The sequence below is a fragment of the Phalaenopsis equestris genome, unplaced genomic scaffold (assembly GCF_001263595.1).
Source record: "Phalaenopsis equestris unplaced genomic scaffold, ASM126359v1 Scaffold000002, whole genome shotgun sequence".
NCBI lineage: Eukaryota > Viridiplantae > Streptophyta > Magnoliopsida > Asparagales > Orchidaceae > Phalaenopsis > Phalaenopsis equestris.
The window spans coordinates 58,202,702-58,217,403 of NW_018164444.1; the positions used below are offsets into that span (position 1 = coordinate 58,202,702).

At 34.4% G+C, this 14,702-nt stretch overlaps 1 protein-coding gene across 3 annotated transcripts in view; it reads left to right on the top strand.

The window, feature by feature from the left end:
• The first annotated feature begins 191 nt into the window (after positions 1 to 191).
• Positions 192 to 14,702, top strand: part of LOC110026282 (RNA polymerase II C-terminal domain phosphatase-like 1) — a 31,079-nt gene continuing 16,568 nt past the window's right edge. For all 3 annotated transcript variants that reach the window (XM_020727168.1, XM_020727175.1, XM_020727182.1), the window contains exons 1-9: positions 192 to 994; positions 4,214 to 4,690; positions 6,687 to 6,897; positions 7,012 to 7,169; positions 7,292 to 7,362; positions 7,484 to 7,586; positions 7,666 to 7,749; positions 7,844 to 8,425; positions 8,827 to 8,890. In XM_020727168.1, the coding sequence (XP_020582827.1) occupies positions 740 to 994; positions 4,214 to 4,690; positions 6,687 to 6,897; positions 7,012 to 7,169; positions 7,292 to 7,362; positions 7,484 to 7,586; positions 7,666 to 7,749; positions 7,844 to 8,425; positions 8,827 to 8,890 (2,005 nt within the window). In that variant the 5' untranslated portion in view covers positions 192 to 739. The remainder of the gene's footprint in view (positions 995 to 4,213; positions 4,691 to 6,686; positions 6,898 to 7,011; positions 7,170 to 7,291; positions 7,363 to 7,483; positions 7,587 to 7,665; positions 7,750 to 7,843; positions 8,426 to 8,826; positions 8,891 to 14,702) is intronic.

Genomic DNA, 14,702 nt, shown 5'->3' on the forward strand with positions numbered 1-14,702 from the left:
TATATATATATATATTAAAATTTATATGTTGCGTATTCAAATAAATAACAATTGAGTGGTATAAATGTAAATCTTTGTTTTGTCAAAGTTGGACGGTGACCTTTTGAAATATAAATAAATAAAAAAATAAATAAAGCTCTGTCTTCCGTCAGGCATTAACTGGAACGATCTATATTATATTATTAATTAATTTCGTTCTAACCCCTCTACACTTTTTCATTTATAAATTTATCAATATGATTCATTCTTCACCAAGCATTTTAGGAGCTTGACCTATGTCTATCTTCTCGATCGGTAACCTAGGGTTTTCATCTTCCACGGCTGCAGCCGTCAAGAACCGGAAGTCTTGGAAACCCTAGATAGCCCTTTTCTCTAACCGATGATTCTTAGTAACGCAGGGCCTTTATAACTCCTCATCGCAGAATCTTTGTGAACGCACAGATCTATGAGGAAGACTGAAAGTCTCTCCCATTCTTCGCAAAAAACACAAACCTTGTCTCTGTGACAAAACCTTTTGAGGAAGAAATCTGATCAGATTTCCCTCCCTGTGGATCCACAAGCGTGTTTCATTTTTATTTTGGTTTTTATACCTGAAATAATATTTTCACTGTCTTCTTAGACTGAATCGGGACCCTAATGGTTTACATGGAACAAACAAGCCCAGATCTGTTGAACCCAGTTTAGGGCTTTTGGTTTTGATCCTCAAAGGAAGAAAAAATATTCCGGATCAAGCGTAAAAATGTTCAGATCTGTTTTGTATCATGGGAACTCACTTATCGGAGAAGTAGAAATCCAGCCAAAGAACTCGAACCTTGGAACATGGACGAGGGAGATCCGAATCTCCCACTTCTCCCCACCCAGCGATCGCTGCCCGCCGCTAGCAGTTCTGCAGACTATTGCCACGTCTGGCGTCTGCTTCAGGATGGAGTCAAAGCGATCCGCGGAAGAGTCGCTGCTTTTTTCTGTATATTCTGCATGTCTCAGAGAGAACAAGGTATTTTTTTTAATTAAGAAAGGAAGTGACAATGAACTAAGTGAAATCAAAGGAGCTGTAAACAGTATCAATTAATCCGTAAAATTTATTACTAAATCAGTAGATGGAACACCAAACATCGAACAGTGAAGTAAGATCCGCGCTTTTTCTCCGAAGGAATATGCCCTTCTAAATTCCTATGAGTAAATTTATAGGTAAATTTGATAAGGAAAAAAATAAATAAATAAAAAGTAAACTTATAAATGAATAGCTGAACTGGCCATGCTTAATTTCATATTCAGCATCTACCAGGAGTTATCATGAATTACAGCTTCATGACCGTTTCAATTTGAACATATCAGCATCCTTATATGCAAATTCTGACCAATAATTTCTACATATGGCTTGTAACTACTTATGGTTATTTGACAAGGCGAAATTCAGTATTTTGATGTAAATTTGCCAAATAATTTATAATTCTATTAATTGTCTATTTACGCCAAGGATAAATTTGTCCCATGATGTATGTGCTATTTATGTTATTAACAGAGTAATAAGCAGTCTTGTCTTAATAATTATTTACGCAAGATTAATTTGCATCATACAGTCCACCATTCAACAATTTTAATATCTGTGAAAGTTACAGGATGCATGAAATTTGTAATTTTTATTACATTTTACTATCTAGGTAATGTTGCCTTGGACCTGTTCGTGTTAGACTCATGATCAGTGATTATGAATTTGAAACTGTTATATAATTGTTCGATTTCCTCTCAAGTATTTAACTTTCTGTAGAGAATTAACAACTTCTTCACAAATAATGCAGAGTTTTGACTTCTCCATATCAGAATTAACTTAAACCTGTTTAGAAAAGCTCTAAGAAAAGGTGAAAGGGTGGAGCTTAATGTGTTGTAGGTTGAATTGATGATAAGCTTGCTGTTTTCCTGTCTGCTCAACAGATCCTTTGTTTTGAGGAGGAAATCATAATGAAGCACTTGTGCTCATTTATAGTTTGTGAATAAATAAAGTTTTGGCATTTCATTCCTTGTAAATTACGATTGTTTTACTTTGCATGGTTAATAATACATATTGAGGATCATACTAATCAATCTTGCATTATTTTATCATAAGATGAGAGGTTTGTAATTTTCTATTGATCAATTAGTTTTGTTTGCAAGAAAAAACCTTAGGCTAGGCACTGTAGATGTGGGGAAGATGAACAATGTGCTTTTAATATTGGCCAATGTGGCAGTGAAAGACAATTTATGATTCTCTTAAAAAAAGCAATGCGCCTGAACATTTATTGATGTATGTTTTGCTAACATCTAATTGATATTATTTTTTCCACATCATCTGTGAGAGCATTGCTTTTAAATTCTTAACACCATCTTTCTCAAAAATGGCACGGTATAGAAATACAAGTCTAACATATGAACAAGCACGAGTAGTGGTGGATCCAAGGCTTTTATCGAAAGTAATTTCTCAACGTGTTTCGGTTACAGTGATTATTGGACTTATGTCACCTAGGCTTGTCACTCATTGTCTTGTACCTATTCATTATATGAGCCGCTGATTGCTTGCTTTGACGGATTTTAGGGGATTTTTGGTTGGATGTATTTAAGATACATGCATTCTAGCATGGCAACGTAAAAAAAATATGATGCATTTTTCATTTTCAGGAGTTTTTTAGTTGGATGAAAATTAAATACAATGAAACTAAAGTATTGTTAGCTAGGATGCATTTTAAGTGCATAATAAAGCTCTCGCTCCCTCTTGTATATTTGTAGGATCGGGAATGAGGGGTGGCTCGCATAGGAGGTAGGTTTGTGGACAGGGTTTTGGGATGGCTGGACTAGGAGGCAGAGCATTGGATAAGGTTGGGAATGGGGGTGTGTGGAAACCGGGTTTTGGATGGAACTGTGCGAGAGAGCGGTTGGAATTATGAGCAAAAGGGTTGTTGGCTTTGATGGGAATGATGAAACATGGGGGCGAGGTTGAGTTGCTAATGGTGATGGTGACAGTTGTTTGCATGAGGAGGAGGGTTACCATTGAATATGGTTGGTTGTAACCTTGCATTTGGAATTTGTCCGATTTAGGAGAATTTGAAATACAAGGAAAATGTGGCCGTTGAGCTCCTCCAAAAATACTTTGCATTTGATTTACTTCATGTCAATCAAAGGAAAAGTAAACTTCAAATACATAAATACATATATACATACATGTATATATATACTTACTATTGCGTGCAACCAAACATCCCGCAGCAAATTTAATTTATGCATCAAAATTTTACTGCTTATTGTTTCCTAACTTTGATTCATGCCTTCCTTATGCCCTGACACTATTTCAGGTTTCTTGGAAGGTGTTTAAGGATCGGATTTAGTGTGAAGGCGGTTCTGGATCAGAAGGGGGAGATAATATACGAGGTAGACAGAGTTTCGAAGGGGATGGAAGAAGTTCATCGGCTTTTTGGGCTGAAAAAAAAGAGAGAGAATCACAAAACGACATTTCCAATGAGACATGATTATAGAGAGGTCCAGCGCCTGTTACTAAGCAAGATACATACACACTTACAAAAAGAAGAGAATACAATACTCCTTTGGGGGGCTGGAAATTAGAGAACAAAATCTCAAAATGCACAAACCAAAACAAAAGTTCCCGAATCATGTTTTAGGGAACATATTTATACTAAGACATAAATTAAAACCCTAATTCTAATTAAAATAAGCATATAAAGGGGCCACAAGGGCTTGTCCCGCGTGTATTGCCCGATTCCCACTTGAGTGGAAAAAATCCAGCTCCTGTGTCATGCCCCATAGCATCATGTTTAAAGAAATAAATGCCCTTTCAATCATGAATGAATCAATATGTTCATTTGTTAATGCTTTGGTGAATCTAACTCCCAATGAACCCTGTTTGTAAGACTGTACAAGTTTAATTTTATGAAAATAAACTTGGAAGGATAAAACTTGTTTTTTGGTTGCTGGTTTCTCCTGTCTATTTTTTTCAGAAGAAATACAAAAAAAATGTTTTTTTATAAAATTGACCTTCTCTAGAGGCCCCTTGATATGGTCGGACAATGAATTTTTCTTTATTATTATTTTTGTCTACACTATTCAAGTGTACCATCAATCTGTAATAGCAATGCAAGTGAAATGAGCCATTCACAAATGTTATTGAGCATCATGCTTTTTTTAGTATACTGGTACTTGCTCTTATAGGTGACTTTAATCTCTGTAGACAGCAGTTTCTTCCATAGGAGAGGAAGAACTTCATTTGGTGGCCATGCCTTCCAGACGGAATATTCCACAGCATTCATTTTTTTGGGGATTTATTGTGGCACGAGGATTGTATAATTCTTGTCTCATCATGCTGAATCTAAGATGCCTTGGAATCGTGTTTGATCTTGACGAAACACTTATAGTTGCTAATACAATGCGTTCGTTTGAGGACAGAATCGATGCCTTGCAGCGGAAGATAGGCAGTGAGGTGGATCCACAGCGTGTTAATGGCATGCTTGCTGAGATCAAGCGGTATCAGGACGACAAATCGATCTTGAAGCAGTACGTTGACAATGACCAAGTTGTAGAAAGCGGGAAGGTGTTCAAAACTCAATCTGAGGCTGTTCCACGTCTTTCTGATAGTCATCAGATGTTAACACGTCCTATTATAAGACTACATGAGAAAAACATCATACTTACTCGGGTCAATCCGGCGGTATGTTTTTTTTTTTTTTTTTTTTTTTTTGAAAATTTTACATGCCTCGCAATTCTTATGGATGTATATATCTAACACCTAAAGTTTGATATTTACATTTACAACATCTTGGTGCTTTAAACCTCTGCATAAAAAAAAAAAAGCATTTGACATTAGTAAAAGTGTTATTTTTGATGTGATGTTAAAGATTCGAGTGTGTGGATGCAAAAATAAAGTTTGGATACTAGATATGTAAATAGAGAAGTGTAATGTGGTATGTATGTGAGCACCCCTTTTTTTTTGCTGCCAAGTGCTTGTCAGGTTCTTTTATGACTTTTTATAAATTTATTTTTCATATCATATTGAGGCAAACTAGTTGCTTTGGTCAATCTTTCTGGCATTTATTGGGGTGATCTCCTGCAATTAATTTGTTAGAAACCTATGCACTTTCACCAAAGGATGCTTGTGATTGTTATGTGGACTCCACAGGCAAATGAAATTTAATAGAGTAAATTTGCTTATATACTTCTATTTATGTGACCAAAGTACTTTGAATTGATTTATATCTACGTTTCCTGTTTTGGAATTTTAAAAAGTTTGTATTACTTATTTAGGTAGACAATGAAATATTGAAGCAATGACATCATGCTTGTATATATATACATATATACCTTTCAAGACACATTATCGTGGTTATGCTTTGCCGATAGCTTTTAAAGATGTTTACTCATTTTCTAAAGGATGCAATGTGTTACTTAGATGATTGATTTATTGTTTAATGGTTAGTGAGGGATGAGTCCGTAATGCCATCTCAAGTGTATGCCACTTATTTGTCTGATGACTCACCAAAATGCCTTTTCTCATGCAATGAGTGCTTTATGCAAGAATCATTCCGACTTTTCTAATCCTTTTCTACTGGATATTCTATTTATGGCTTGCATTATATCTTTGAGGGTAAAATCTATTGATATCCTAACCCTTATTGATTCTATTTTCTTTTTTTTTTCTAAATACTTTTAATAAAAAAGCAATTATTTATATTATATCTTGTCTGTTAGTGACAACCAACTCCCATGTGTTTATATATCTAACACCTAAGGTTTAATTTTACATTTATACAACTAAATTCTTTCTATCACATTAAAAATACAACCTTTTTAACTTTTAAAAAGTGAAATACACCTTTTCATGTATAATTGAGGTGGTATATATGTAAAAATTGAAGTTTAGGCATTAAATATGTAAATACATAGAAATAGAGTCGTATGTATTTAAAGCTTCCTTTAAACTGGCATATTTTTAGGGGCAATTTCTTGCGTAGCATCTGAATTTAGAAATTTGCAAGCTAACATCGTATTATCTCCATTTGCAATATGTCACTCAAATGCCAAAGAGTATAACAAAATCCCAACTATGATTTTTTACTTACATTAAATTCTCATTGAGTTGGTTGTGCACGTGCAAATATGTGGTTAGTTGTGTAGATAGTCAAGTTTATGATGGTTTGTCTGTAACTTTCTAAGGTGGTTTGTCTGTAACTTTCTAACGTGGTTTGTCTGTAACTTTCTAAGGTGGACTTTTGCCTCTTTTTACGAGTGATGTCTGGCCTTAATCACTTTGACATTACCTTTAGCCTCAAAGTATTCTGTGTGACTTTTGATGATAAAGCTCCTTTTCTACTTCAGTTCAGATAATAAGAAAGTTAATCTTAAAGGCTTGTTTAAAGGAAGATTTATACATACTAACATCTAAACTTCAATTTTTACATTCATGCCACCTTACCTATGCATGAAAAGGCATATTTCACTTTTTGGAATTTAAACTGGTGGTATTTTTGTTGTGATATGAAACATTTGTGTGGTATAAATGCAAAAAGTAAATTTTAGATGTGTAAATACATAGGAATTGGGTGGTATGTATGTAAACGTCTTTAGTGTCCTGCAGTGATTATAATCTCCAATGTGCTTTTCAATCAATATTTTACCTCTAAACTTACCTTGCACTTTTGCTTTTCTAGATACGAGATACTAGCGTCCTTGTTCGTTTGAGACCTGCATGGGAAGACCTTCGAAGCTACTTAACTGCAAAAGGTCGAAAGAGATTTGAGGTTTATGTTTGCACAATGGCCGAACGAGATTATGCTTTAGAAATGTGGAGGCTTCTTGATCCAGAATCTAGCTTAATCAACTCGAAAGAGCTCTTAGATCGAATAGTTTGTGTCAAGTCTGGTATGTGCGTGATATTCTCTGCTGTGTTTTTTAAGCCATTCATCAACTATTTTTCATTTACATTTCATAGCCTTTTTAATTTGATTTGGTAACTATTATTTTATTTATTGGCAGGCTTGAAAAAATCTTTGTTCAGCGTATTCCAAGATGGAGTTTGTCATCCAAAAATGTCATTAGTTATTGATGATCGTTTGAAAGTCTGGGATGAGAAAGATCAATCTCGAGTTCATGTAGTCCCTCCGTTTGCTCCATATTTTGCTCCTCAAGCAGAAGTAAGTTATATCTGTACACATTTACATTGTAATGTTACATGCAAAATCAACTTTTATCTGAGATTTATATATGATTTGACGTTAGTATTTTAATTTATCCTGCCCTCTATCTATAACCATAGGCAAACAACAATATTCCGGTTCTCTGTGTTGCAAGAAATGTGGCATGCAATGTCAGAGGCAGTTTCTTCAAGTAAGAATATTCATATTCTTGTTTGATTAGAGCAGTGGTTTATCTGTGATACAACTTCCAAAACTTTGCTAAATACTATGTAATGTAAGTTTAGCCTAAAAATTTTGCATTTCTGTGTCAGAGATTTTGATGAAGTTTTACTTCCACGAATGTCCGAAGTTTCTTATGAAGATGAATTGGAGTGCCCATCTGCTCCGGATGTCGGCAATTATTTGATATCAGAGGTTCTATCTTTATAATTTCATTTTCTTTCTTTTTTAATTCTATCTAGTTAAATTTCCCCCTAAACAATTTTTGATATAGGATGATGCATCTACATTGAACGGAAATAAGAACCCACTTGGTTTTGATGGAATGGCAGATGCTGAAGTTGAGAGGAGATTGAAGGTCTTTTTCTTACATCAATAACTTTATTCTTTGGGATTTTTTGGCACATTGTTCTAAATTTTTCAGACTTATCCTCCAATGTTCCCTTGTACAGGGTGGAAGCTGCAATATTGTCCCGGCTGTTGCTCCCATTGCTAATAACTTTGATACAAGGGTTGTTGTGCCTCCCGGTCCTCCTGCCATTGCTCCTCCATCTCCTGCAGTTTCATTGGCAGCAACCCCATTGATCATGCCTATGGCCAGCAACCAGTTTCCACAAACTGTTGCATCTGGTAAGCCATTAGGGCAATCTGTTCTGTCGGAGCATTCCCTACAGGGCTCTTCGTGGGAAGAGGGTGAGGTGCCAGAATCAGATTTAGATCCAAACACGCGAAGACGGCTATTGATTTTGCAGCATGGACAAGACACACGGGATGCCCCTCCGCCACAGCATCCATCATTTCCAACTGCTCTTCAGGTTCCCGTGCCTCCGGTTCAACCTCGGGGAAATTGGTTTCCTGTGGAAGAAGGCTTGAACTCAAGGAAAATGAATATGGTGTCTAGAGATTTTTCTTCAGAACATGAAATGGGGCCTTTTGATAAGAATCGATCTCGATACCGATCATTTTATCGAACTGAAGCAAAATCCGTGCCTTCCGAGAGAGTTTTTCATGAAAGTCAAAGATTTCCTATGCAGGTACTTGCCTTGCTTATGTTTGAAAAAACTTGCTATTTTAAGGGCTTGTTTGGCATCACTTTTGTTTTTTATTTTTGCTTTCCTTTTCATGTGTGTTTTTAAAATATGTTTGGTTAGTATAATTTTTGTTGGTTATTATTTTTTGTATTTAGAAACAAATCATGTTTTTAAAAACAAATCATCTTGTTTTTAAACCACTCAAAACGTCTATAAGATGTTTTGAGTATTTTTTGAAACAACTACTAAAATTGAACATGCTTCAATTCAATTCAAATCATATTAAAAAAAAAAAAAAAAAAAAAAAAAAAAACCAAACAAGGGCCTAGTATTTGCTAGTTTCTTGCCATTTTCATTTGCTTTGAAGATTTCCTATATTGTACCATGTTAATTTCATGATTTAGGTCTCTCACGGTGAAGTTCGGCCTCAACCCAACAAAGCAGCATCGAATTTTAATTCTTTCCAAGGTATTTTATTTAAAGAAATCTCAGAGAGGATATAAGTTTTCTATTGTTTTCCTTGGGTGGGTGAAGTGTGAGTTTTCATGTTATTCTACTGAACCTTCTTTTCCTCACATGACTATTAGACTGAGGTTTTTTTTCCTAATTCTGGTTCCATAGTTCTATCATTTTAACATAGTAGGCCCTTCTAGTCTTGACAGGTGATATTTACCTACATAAAATTCTTTTGATTATATGTAATGATTTTTGGTGAGACATTTCAGCTAAACATTTACCGTCTTTCAAGGCGTTTGCCTTTAGCCATAAAAAAAAAAAAAAAAAAAAATCTAACAAGTAATTTCTAAATTATTAGATTCATATGTTGCATATATTACTTAAAATGCTAAGATATTTATGTATGGTCGGGTAAGAAGAACTAAGCAATGCCATCTTAATTGTTAGGAAGAGTTTTTATCGTGAGGATAGTGTAGCTTTCAGATAGGTGATTTATCTATAAGTAGTATCTAATTGAAGTATTGCCAAATATAAAAAACATAAGGAAAAAAAAACAGGCATGAGGTTAGCAGGAAGTTCTTAGTGGAGGTTAAATATTTTTTCTTATTAATGTTAGATGGCTTCGGCAACATGAAAACAAATGCTGATTTAAGTTTATGTCTCTGAAGGCTTAAAGTCTTAAGGGTCGTTTGGCTATAGGATGGATTTAGAGTTAGCAGGATTTAGTAAATCCGGATTTATTAAATCCACCTTCTTTTTTGATTTATTAAATTCAGAATTAACATGAATCGAAGGCAATATTCAAACCTTAAATCTGAAATTTCTTAAATCCATAGAACTCGAGTTTTTTTTATGTTTGGCTTGATTTACTAAATCCAATGGATAAATTATATTAATAGGGTGCTACCAAACACCCCCTTATGTGTAGTCATCCTTCCGAATATTTTGTTAGAGGCTTCATTTGTTCATGAGAGAGAAATGAGGAACATGAATACTAATGAAGAGAAGATAGGGAGGACATAATAAATTAGATAAGCAAATGTATTGATAGTTGCGGCTCTTAATTAATAGACTGTTAATCATTGTTTTATTTTTCTTTTGAGCTGTTATAGTTTTTATTCTCATCATTGTAAGTTAGAAACCTTTCTAAAGAATGAGAGAATGGAGCGATATCACAATCATCTTACCTTATTAATACTCAAGAACTCAAACATAAAGAAGTGACTAAACTTTTTTATGCTTAAAACACGAAGGAAACAAAAAATTATAGGGATTATCCTAAAGGGTGAACTTTTTTTAAACAAAATTTGTATTTATACACCTTAGTGCAATAAATTGTTAGGACATAAATAAAAAATTACTTCTAAAGGATATTGATTGGGTGGTCATCTCCAAGATGTGATGATCTAGTGTAAGGTAGCTTGTATCAATAATGAACTTGTTAGGTGGGGAGTCTGTAAGGGTGTCAGCATGATGTCGATCAGGGAGGTTGGTGGTACATCGACAAAGGAAGACAATTAGTCATCATCAAAGGAGGCAAGTGATACTTTAATTATGTCAACAAGGTAGGATCATTTACCAATGAAGTAGACCTTTTGGTCATTGATGAAGGTTATTGACTTGTGCTCATAGATAGGTCAATTACATTTGTGCTAGGTTTTGCTATTCCCAATGAGGATCCTTGTTCAAGCGAATTCCACTAATTCCAACATTGATCACTAAGGGATCTTAATGAGGGGAAATGATCCCCTTCGTGTTGGAGTTATTATTTCAAGATTTATTAGGGGATGATTCTCTTTGCACAATCATAGGGATAATATCAAATATAGTTTAACTGGCAGAGCTTAAACTCGAAATGGAAGATTCGGTTTTGGCATGAATGAAGTTGTAAGTAATTTGTAAAATTGATTTTATAATTGATTCGAGCCAAGCCTATTATTTTTGTAAAAATGTTAATTTCTAATCAAATTATTATCACATATGTTTTTTTTTTTTGTAAAAGTATGAATGGTAATATGTGCGCGAATACATACGTGAAGTAATGCTACAGTATCTCTCCCACAACTTAAAAAAAATCTTGAGATTTTAAACGCTAAGTTTTCATGTGTTTGATGCACTGCATAGTCACATGGAATTCTCTCTCCCTATATTGGAATCTCTCTTTTAGTGCTAACATATCAGGACAGATTTGGGCCTGTGACTGGGGAACCTATTACTTTTTTTGTAATATGTATATTATTTAAGCACTATGTTTACATTAATGCGTGTATACAAATGTATGCAACAAGCCAATTTTGAGTGGAAGCGAACAAATACAGGTGAGTTATCTTCGAGTTAAGGCAAACTGATTTTGACTACAAGTTTATTGAAGTTTTGGCACTTATTGATTGATTTCGTGTCTAATTGACTGCCTGAACTAGCAGAGAGAACTAGTCTTCAGAGAAACGAATTTCAGTAATAATATCAATTTACCTTACTAGTAGGTGACTTGTTGTTTTCTGCATCGGGGTTCTCTTTCCAGTTGGACATTATTGGGCGTGCACATTCGTGTTGTACTGAACAAACTCGGTGATATGGTTTGACTTATTAATCATATGTTATTATCCTTCAGCTGGTAAGTGCTTCTGTCGAATTCCTTTGGGTTTGTGGAGTAAATATTGGTGTTGATTACTAGTGTTCGGTTTGTATGGTTGAGGTATTTGAAGTTGTTTTTCATTCTGGATGGCCACGATGTTTTTAGTTTGAGAGGCACCGAGGAAGGTATGATCACTAGGAAGCTTTTTGAAGTAGCTTAGCATCTGTTTCCAAAATTTGCTCGGCTTCTCAAAGAATTGCTGAAAGGTCTTCGCGGTACTCCATTCTAAAGAATGATTTCCTTCAAAGAGATTGGAGACAATTTAGGTAATGCCTCAGCATTACTTGAAATGAATAAAACCAAGGTTGAGCTTGCCCATTGAGGCTAATTGGGATAATTAACAATCCAAAGTGTTAGTTTCTCTAGTGATGAGCATGATGGCCATAATTTATGACATGATCCACATATATACGAGGATTTGTAAGCCAATCATATAGCTTCTTAAACCCCATGGGAATCAGTGGTTAATTGATTATTAGTATAAGGAATTTATTGCTTTTTCTGCTCTTTTATGTTGGACTTGATTCTTTTGTAAAGTTAAGATTTCTTTGATAGATAGATCCTTTCCTTCATCTACAGTCGTATGTGTGAAGGCTTGGTTTAGTTATTTGTTATAATTTTGATTTCTTGATTGGTGAGATGCAGATTGGTATGCATTAATTTTAGTTATGTTATGTACCTTATGCACCATTAAAGGTTGGCAATATTTTTTCAGCTGGAGAGTAGGTTTGTAAGATTTCTTAATCAAGTTGAAGTGTTCTAGTTCTTGTTCTTGGTTAGTTATTGATTGTTTTGTTTTCTAGTCAATCAATGTGGAAAAGATTCCCACAAACAACATTATGCTATATGCAAACCTTTTTGTAGATTAAGAGGGATAAGCGTTATCATGATAAACTTAGTTGTAGATTACTCAAGCCCTGAAATAACATAAGTGACGATATTTTTTATGTGTACAATCTACAAAGGAACTTCGATGAACTTTCAATATTAAGAATGTGTAATTAAGTGTCTAGTGCCCTTTAAATAGTTTGAAGAATACTTAGTAAGCTACAAGCCAACTAGAGACTAATCAACTAGTCATTGCTAGGTTGTGCTATTGTCAGATGGGGGATGGGAGTAGTTGCAGACAAATTTCTTTTTTAATGCAATATTATAATAAACAAGTGGCGTGCATACAACAGTAATAATTAATTAAAATGATCACATTACTGAAAAAAGAAAATGCATAAAACATGAAGCTGAAGTATGAAACATCCAATTGTTCGGGAAAATATGTAAGGAGAATAGAGCTCAGTTTGGTTGCCTTGCTTGAAGCTTGATGAAAGCTAAATAATGGTGATATGTTTTGTTTTGATTATTTTATAATTTGATAAATAGGATTTAAGACCTTTTATCGACCACAATGACATCACTTACACTATGGAATAAGTTAAGTTGTGATCGGTTGAGTGATATTGTTCTTGATTGTTTGATTTTCTCAAAATAGATGACTTTTAAAATTGTCCCCAAAGTTGTGTCTAAAAATTTTGTAGGAAGAATATTATGCATGTCTTTAAAACTATATTATCTAATGTCGGAATTCTGAAAAAAAAATTATCCCACAATTCTTCATGCATTACACTTTGCTACATATATATTGATAGAAAACCAAATGGAAAAGTTTAGATGTGAGTATGAAAGTTCTAAAAATCAGAAAAAAAATTATGACCAAACAAAAATGAGAAACACAAGTTAGCTAATAGGTAAATGATTTTTCTTTGTAGGGTGAAGCATTACTCATGTACTTATACAGAGCTTGGAGTTCAAGCCACCATTATAATTTGGTGTATTAATATACAAATCATTCAACATCTGAAATTAAACCAATATAGATTTAGAGTTTAGCTAAATAAATATATAAGAATCCAATGGAATGTATAAAAATCTCCCTTTTTCCATTTTTAAGAAAAATGAATGAGAAAGTAGACATAAACTGACTCATAAACAAATGGGTTTTCTTTGGAGAGTGAAGCATTACTCATATACTTATACAAGAGCATGGAGTTCAAGCCACCATCATCATTTGGTATATCAATACATAGTTCATTCAAGCAACAAAAATGAGAAAGTAGATACAAACCGACTCATAAACACATGGGTTTTCTTTGGAGAGTGAAGCATTACTCATGTACTTATACAAGAACATGGAGTTCAAGCCACCATCATCATTTGGTATATCAATATATAGCTCATTCAACACCTGAAATTAAACCAATACATATTTCATCTTCAACTAAATTGTAAGAATCTATACAATTTAAGTGCTCATATGGTTTTATGAAGATATAGAAAAGTGGGGAATCACAAGCTCAGATTCCATCAAAAAGCATATCCGCCATCCAATTTTCTAACGATGACTAAAGGAAGCAACAATTAACCTTAAAAGCAAGGGCCATCCAAGCTGCTCCCACACCATTGCATGAGAAGAGTGTAAATTTTTGAATCTTTGAATCATCACAAAAAAAAAAATCAAGACGCATGTAGACAAACAAAAATGAGAAAGTAGACAAACCAATTCATAAAAAAAATGGGTTTTCTTTGGAGAGTGAAGCATTGCTCATGTACTTATACAAGAACATGGTGTTCAAGTCACCATTATCATTTGGTATATCAATATATAGTTCATTCAACACCTGAAATTAAACCAAGACAGATTTCATCTTCAACTAAATTGTAAGAATCTATACAAATTAAGGGCTCATATGGTTTTATGAAGATATCGAAAAGTGGGGAATCACAAGCTCAGATTCCCCTTTGTTCCATCAAAAATCATATCCGCCAACTAATTTTCTAACAGTGACTCAAGGAAGCAACGATTACCCTTAAAAACAAGGGCCATTGAATTCGCTCCTACACCGTCCATGCGAAGAGTGTAGATATTTGAATCATCAAAAGAAAATATCAAGACACATGTAGACTCAAAAAAAAAAAAAAAAGAATAAGAAAAGAAGAAACCAAAATACCTCTACCCAACTTCAATTGATGTGTGGGAATCGTGATTGGAGGTGGTGCGATTGTGAGGGAGCCTCACGAGGCCCTAGAGATCACCTGAACGATGATCGAGCCACCGCCAAGAGCGAGCTTCGCCCCTCCATTCCCTCTCGAATGCTCGCATGAAGCACCGAAGCAACCCTTGCCTCACCTCAAAGC